A 7687-nucleotide genomic window follows, 5' to 3' on the forward strand; every position below is an offset into this window, starting at 1 on the left:
ACAGACTCATTACCAAAGATGGCAAGTCGGTCCCCCGAAGCTGGAACGCAACACATCTTAAACTCTACCATTTTTGAAATCTCGTCGTGACCAATTTTATCAGTCGTCGTATCGTCGTCTTTACTTTTCTTTATCGTTTTATTTTAAAAACCATAACTGACTTAGGCATCGGAGGGCCGTTGGCATCCCCAACGGCCAATCCTCCTAGCGACCCCTGTTTTCTTTTGCAGAATGCAAGACGCACGACGAATGACATCCATAAGCAACAACGTACGACTCAGAACGAGATCGCAAGAGACAACGAACTAACAACGCAGGTATGATTTTACACATCAGTCGGTTCAATACTTATTACTTGCAAAGCATTTGCTAGACGAAACTAAGACATCAAAACGCGACGGGATAACCATAAAGAACAGACGACGAAGGAAAAGAAAAACAAACTTAACATACACGACGCGCGACCCCTAAGGCCACGACTTCCGAAATTCAAACACATAACATTATCCAAACACCGCGTCGCCACTACCGACGACGAATAAAGGCATTCCAAACACAAAAACAAAACACAAGTCATCCAAACCACCTCGTCGCCGCCATCGACGACGAGTAAAGAAGTTCACCAACAAAACACAAAAACCAACAGAAATTCGAAAACTACAAACTATTACATTCCTTCTTCCTGAGTAGAGACCGCGGCTTCCTGCTCCGACTCTTGCTCTGGGGGCACGACTGGCGCCTCCACCGACGCCACGTCCAACGTCTCGTCTTGAGAAATGACGACGAGGGCCTCCTCTTCGCACCCAACAGCTAAAACCTCCCCCTCTTGGTCCGGAACAGGTGCACTCACCACCAACAAAGCCGCATCCACCTCCGTCGCCTCAGTACTAGCAGTATCAGCCGTCTTCGCCAACTCCTCCGAATCCACCACAGGCACCGACAGGTCAGCCATAGTGCCGCCATTAGCCAGATAGTCATCCACCTCCTTTTGACACGGCCATAGGCTAGTCTCCCCAATCAGGCAGGAATACATCATCTGCGCCCGCGTCCTCCATATAGCAAGAGCCTCGACGTCCTTCGCCTCCTCCTGCAGGGCGTCGTACAAGCTCCTCAATCCATCCAACTCCTCCGTCGTCGAGGTCAACTCCTCCTTCACTTTCTCCAGATCTTTGGCCACGTCGGCTAACTGCTTATCCTTACCTTTCAATTGATCACCCTTGGCCTTAACCACCGCAGCAAGATCCACGACCTTCTTCTCAGCAGCTTTCCACTTCGCTTCCCACGACGCGGCCGCCTTCTTCGCCGTCGCTGTCAGCTGCCTTGCATTCGTCACCTCATCGCACAGCAACGAACACTGCCTGCGTACAGCCAAGGCAGCCTGCGACGCCTGCGCAAAAACCAATGCCAAAACAGATTTACACAACATACATCTTTCGCAAACAAAAAAGAAGAAAAAACTAAATAAAACTCACCCGCAGACTAAGCTCAGTGGCGTCCGACGCGACAGGAAGAGGGTCCACCTCGTGGTATCGTCGATACGTCGTAGGCAAGATCAAGCGATCAGCGAAAGGCCATATAACCGACGCCTCTTCATCACCCAAGAAGCTTGGGGGCAAAGTGATAACCGTCTCCTCGACAGGATCCGTCTCAACAGGTCGCTTCTTGGCCGACGAAGTAGACACTTTACTAACGTCGACAGCAGCAGACGACGCCTTGAACGGCTGTGGAGGCGACGACGAAGCAATCGGATGAAAGCCTTCGGCTCCTATGACGACAGGCGTCTCGGCCGACGAACCTATCGCAGAAAACCGAGGCACGACCGTCATACCTCGTCCACCAGAAGTCGAGAACGATCTCAGTCGCTTCCTTGCACGCTCCTGAATCTCGCTCTGAGACATCCTCGACACAGGACGAGACGAAAGAGTATGCTCTACACCCAATACAAAAAATAAAGGTCAAACATTATCCAAAGCAAAAACATAAACATATACAAACCCCGAAATAAACAAACGACAAATACCTGAGTTGTCAGCCATATCACCTACTTCACCTTCGGCGGACGATGAGTTTGCCACTACCTCCTCAAGCAAATCCAACCTTTTCCGACGACGAGTCAGTTGACCTGATTCCTCGTCTATCTCCTCCTCCTCGGCAACGTCGCCTGACCGGTCCACCTCCTGCTCGTCTAAAAACTCTCCGTCGCGACTAAAAGACCTATCCTCGACAGAATAACCCAAGAACCTCCGATACTTATCCTCAGAATCAGCGTTCAACTCAGTCAACGACGACGCCTTGACAACTGCAAAACAAAACCAAGTAAGGCGACGTTCAGTAAAACGACGAGGAACAAAGATAAAACGACACATTTACCTTCCATCGTCCATCCCTCGACCAGAAACCGCCCTTTATCTCCCAGAGAATCTTTGCCTACAAAGACAAAACGACTCTGCCAACCCCTGTCGTTCACACCTAAACCAACACCTAAGTTCGTCTTCCCCTTCTTCGTAACCAAGGTATACCTACAACACTTCTGCAGTGCTAGGTCGTAAGTATACATCAAATCAGACAGGTCAAACGGCGTACGCCAGTTCGCAGTAACTCCGTGCACCACCGTGAAAACCCGCCATATCTGGGGCATCAACTGACCCGGACTCAAATGGAAAACCTCGATAAAGGACCTAACTAGAGGAGTGAAAGGAAACTTAAAGCCAATCGTGAACGGATACTCATACATAACCACATACCCCTCTGGACAGTCAAAGGCTTCCTCATCCGAGCCGGGAATCTTCACTTCCGCCGACGGCGGCAAACCAGCAAGTTCAACAAAAGCCGCCGGATCCACCACAGTAGAATATATCGGGTTAAGGGACTTAACCCGAGTGGAACCCGACTCCCCCTTTCCTCTCACTACAACCGACTTAGATCTACCCATCTCACTTACAAAAATCTACAAGGAAATCGAAAAAGAAAGCAAATTTTACCTGAAATCGAACAAACTCAGTGCGAAAATCGACTTCGCTTTCTCCCTCTTCTCTCTCCTGCTTTCGGATCTAGAAATTTTTTGAAAAACTTGGTGTGAAGAACTTTATTGCATGTCGTGAATTGGTATTTATTACTCTAGAATTTTGAACGGTTTTATCCCACGAACTAGGCAGTTGACGACGGTTTTTTAATTTGAATTGTTTCTTTTGCTCTGTGTGACTCCGCAAACTCACAATTGGGGGCAAACTGTTATCCCACTTTTTGGACTAACGACATAACCGTTCTAACGTTTGATCATGTCGTGTCAGCCAGGTCCTGTCGTGTCGCAGGTAAACACAGCTCCAGGGAGATACGTCCGACGTAGCATCGTACGACGAGGTATAACCGACGAAGGACAGGCGACAAAGTACAAGCAACTAAGACACGTCCTCGAGAAGCGGGCTGATGAAGATAAGTTGACCTAAAGCCCATGATAGGCAGCGCCGTCAAGCTAGCAAGAACGAGTCCAAGACACACGCGAGAAGCGCGGAAGCAGTTGAAGGTTGAAGAGTCGTGTGACAAAGATACTCCTATCTTTGTGGGATTTTCTCAACCGATTAGACCGTTGAGAATATCCTATAAAAGGACGAAGATAATGATAAGCAAGGCACGTTCATTGAAGCACAAAAACTCTTAAGCTATAAACTGTTTCAGCATTCGTTATTGTACTTGAAACTTTTGGTATCGATTCTCAGAAAGAAAAGCATAAACAATCATATAGAATACTTAGTGGATTGATAGCCTCATAGCTATCCGCGGTTTTTTACCTTATTCCTGGGTTTTCCGCGTCAACACTCCCCTGTGTCGTGTCTCTTTATTTGTGTCGTTGATTCTTTGCTTAGTTAGTGTCGACCCTAGCCGAAAGTCGCCCCCATACGAATTTTGGCATAAACAGTTTGGCGCCGTCTGTGGGGACATTAACTAGGTTTTACACAAAAGCACCCCTTTCACCATGACTACTGGAGAGATGACGATCGCAGAGATGAAGGCGGCTTACGAGAAAGCCCAAGCCGAACTAGCCCAAGAGAGGGCATCCAACGAAACCCTCCAGAAAGAGCTCGAATCTGTAAAGAGCAACAAGCACCAGTCCCGCTACAAAGGTGGGAAGCCAAAAAAGCTAACGTTCGAGATGCCCGATGACTTTGAAGATGTGACCGACGATGAGGAGGAAACCCGTGAGGAAGAAGACAAAGAAGCTCCCGATCCGGTGACCCAACGCCTGAACAAGATGGATGCACGCATGACAAAACACTATTCCCGCCTGATGAAGTTGATGACCAGGTTCCCCGGGGCACCTACACCAGTGGAGACCGAGCCGACCGACGGGTATGCCGCGTCGCCATTCTGCGAAGCGATCGCTAGAGTGACAGTTCCGCACACACTCCGGCTCCCAACCTGGACCACCCTGTACGACGGGACATCCGACCCCTATAGGCACGTCAACTTCTACAAGCAGCGCATGTGGCAGATCGGGATTCCGCACGACCTAGTGGAACCGGTTATGTGCAAATCATTCGGCGGCACCCTTGATGGAGCAGCTTTGGAATGGCTCACGAACGTCCCTCCCAGATCCATCTCCTGTTTGTCCGACCTCATCAACGCCTTCTATCAACAATTCGCCAGCAGTCGCTAGTTAGAAAAACAAACCAGTGATCTCTATCGGTTGGTTCAAGGGCCAACCGAGTCGGTACGCGATTATTTTAACCGTTTTAATTGTGAAAAAATTGGTATAAAAAATTGTGATGTCAGGACTGCTATTGAGGCGTTCAAGAGAGGCCTCATCCCCAATTCGGAGCTATACCGGGAAATAACCAAATACCCCTGTGCAACCTTCGAAGAGGTGCGATCAAGGGCCACCGCCCAGATGCGAATCGAAGACGACGAGGTTATCCGAACAGCATCTCAACGATCGATAGGGGGCAGCAGCGACAGAAGATCGTACACCCCAAGGAACAACAATTGGCGACACCAACCATATGTTCGGCAAAACCAGGTACAAAGTGTCAATCAGTATTATGATACTAACAATGTTTACAGGAACGAGCGGGTCGAACACCCTAACATCTCCGACTACGGCTTCAACGTCGACATTGGAGGTGTGGTGAACGCCCTTCAAAATGTAGGTGGAACAGTCAGATGGCCCCGGAAGAACGACAGACCGGACTCCATGAAGGACATGAGCAAATGGTGCGACTTCCACCGCGACAACGGACACACGACCGAGGAGTGCATCTCCCTCATAAAGGAAGTCGCATACCTCCTGAAACGGGGGCATCTAAAGGAACGGTTGAGCGACAAGGGAAAAGAAACATTTTCCAAAGACCAAACCACCCTGCCCGGCCCAGCGACAAGCAGCGAGCGACCAGACCCACCACCATTCAGTAAAGTGGTAAATGTTATTTCCGGTGGTTCAGATATTTGTGGACTAACCTCTTCTGCAGCTAAAAAAATTAACAGGGGAGAATCTGAGACCGTAGAAGAGGGACAAACCGAAGACGAGGTCGCACTACACAGGTCCCTGACCGCAATGGCTATCACTTTCGACGATTCAGATTCTGTAGGTACACAGCGGGAGCACCACGACGGGTTGGTAATATCTCTCCCAATAGGGAACGCATTGATCAAAAGGATACTGGTCGACAACGGAAGCTCAGCCAACGTACTGTTCTTGGAAGCACTACAAGAAATGGGATTAGAAGAGAAAAACATAGTAAGGAGGTCAACAGTCCTGGTAGGGTTCAGTGGAGAAGCACTACGGACGGTAGGAGAGATATCGCTGCCTACATACGCAGAAGGCGTCAACATGATGACCAAGTTCAACGTCGTCGATTGTCCATCAGCGTACAACGTCATCCTAGGACGACCATGGATCCACAAAATGAAGGCAGTGCCATCAACATATCACCAATCAATCAAGTTTCCAACCAAGTGGGGGGTCATGGAAATCAAAGGGCAGCAAAGGGATGCGAAGAAATGCTACGAGACAGCACTGAAACCATCCAAGTCACCCATCTAGCAATTACAGCCAGGGTCGACGTCGGACGACCCCGACGACCAACAAATCGACGAGATAGTACTAGACCAGAGAAAGCCAGACCAAGTCATAAGGATCGGAGCCTCACTGCCTGAAAACATCAAAAGTCAGATAGTGTCGTTTCTAAGAGAAAACTCGGACTGTTTCGCCTGGTCGCACGAGGACATGACAGGAATCAGCCCGGACGTGATTACCCACAAGCTCAACGTCGACCCCAGCTTCAGACCAGTAAAGCAGAAACGACGTAAGTTCGCACCCGAAAGGAATAAAATCATAGACGAAGAAGTCCAAAACCTGATAGACTCAGGGAAGATCAGAGAGGTCAAATATCCAGACTGGTTAGCAAACGTCGTCGTCGTCAGCAAAAAGAACGGAAAATGGAGAGTCTGCATCGACTTCACAGATATCAACAAAGCTTGCCCCAAGGACCCATTCCCTCTACCGCACATCGACGCCCTGGTCGACGCCACAGCCGGACACGAGCTACTCACATTCATGGACGCCTACTCAGGATACAACCAAATCCTTATGCACCCAGACGACCAGGAAAAAACATCTTTTGTAACAGATAGAGGAATTTATTGTTATAAAGTCATGCCTTTTGGTCTTAAAAATGCAGGTGCGACGTACCAAAGATTAGTCAACAAGATGTTTAAAGACCAACTCGGAGACACAATGGAGGTATACATTGACGACATGCTGGTGAAATCAAGGAAGGCTGACGATCACGTGGAACACTTACGACAATCCTTCGACATACTAAAAAAGTACGGTATGAAACTTAACCCGACTAAATGTTCTTTCGGAGTGTCCGCAGGAAAATTCTTAGGTTACATCGTCACCCAACGAGGAATCGAGGCCAGCCCCGACCAAGTGCGCGCGATCATCAACATTCAATCCCCGCGGAACATAAAAGAGGTACAACGCTTGACAGGGAGAGTGGCGGCACTGAACCGTTTTATATCACGGTCGTCGGACAAGTGTCGATTATTTTACGACGTCCTGCGCAAAAACAAAGGGTTTAACTGGTCCGACGACCACGAAGCAGCCCTGCAAAACCTCAAAAAATACATGATGTCGCCGCCCCTCCTATCCAAGCCAAAAGAAGGAGAAGTCTTACAACTCTATTTAGCCGTTAGCTCGACGGCAGTGAGCGCGGTCCTAGCTCGAGAGGACGAAGCACAACAACTACCCATTTATTACATCAGTAAGTCACTACTGGAAGCAGAGACCAGGTATTCCTCCCTCGAAAAACTCGTTTTAGCACTCGTTACCGCAGCCAAAAAACTAAGGCATTATTTTGAAACTCACCAAATAGTGGTGATGACTAACTATCCAATTAAGTCCGTGATGCGTAGGCCAGAACTGACAGGTCGAATGGAGAAGTGGACAATGGCACTAGGAAGGTTCGACATCAAGTACCAACCAAGGACGGCTGTAAAATCACAGGCCCTAGCAGATTTTGTGGCAGACTTCAGCCCCGACTTAGAGAGGATAGCAGACGACGAAGTCAAACTCATCAACAACATAGAAGGAATATGGACACTCTTCGTCGACGGCTCATCTAACTTTCGTGGTGCAGGTTTAGGCGTCGTACTAAAGTCACCACAAGGGGACATGATAGCACAGGCA

General features: G+C 48.8%; 1 protein-coding gene across 1 annotated transcript; it reads left to right on the top strand.

Annotated features, from left to right (window-relative positions):
- Nucleotides 1-3973: 3973 nt before the first annotated feature.
- Nucleotides 3974-6037, top strand: LOC130470088 (uncharacterized). The gene is made up of 2 exons (XM_056839668.1): nucleotides 3974-4347; nucleotides 4771-6037. The coding sequence occupies exons 1-2, from the start codon at nucleotides 3974-3976 to the stop codon at nucleotides 6035-6037; spliced, it is 1641 nt and encodes a 546-aa protein (XP_056695646.1).
- The last annotated feature ends 1650 nt before the right edge of the window (nucleotides 6038-7687 follow it).

Source organism: Spinacia oleracea, chromosome 3 (assembly GCF_020520425.1).
Source record: "Spinacia oleracea cultivar Varoflay chromosome 3, BTI_SOV_V1, whole genome shotgun sequence".
Classification (NCBI taxonomy): domain Eukaryota; kingdom Viridiplantae; phylum Streptophyta; class Magnoliopsida; order Caryophyllales; family Amaranthaceae; genus Spinacia; species Spinacia oleracea.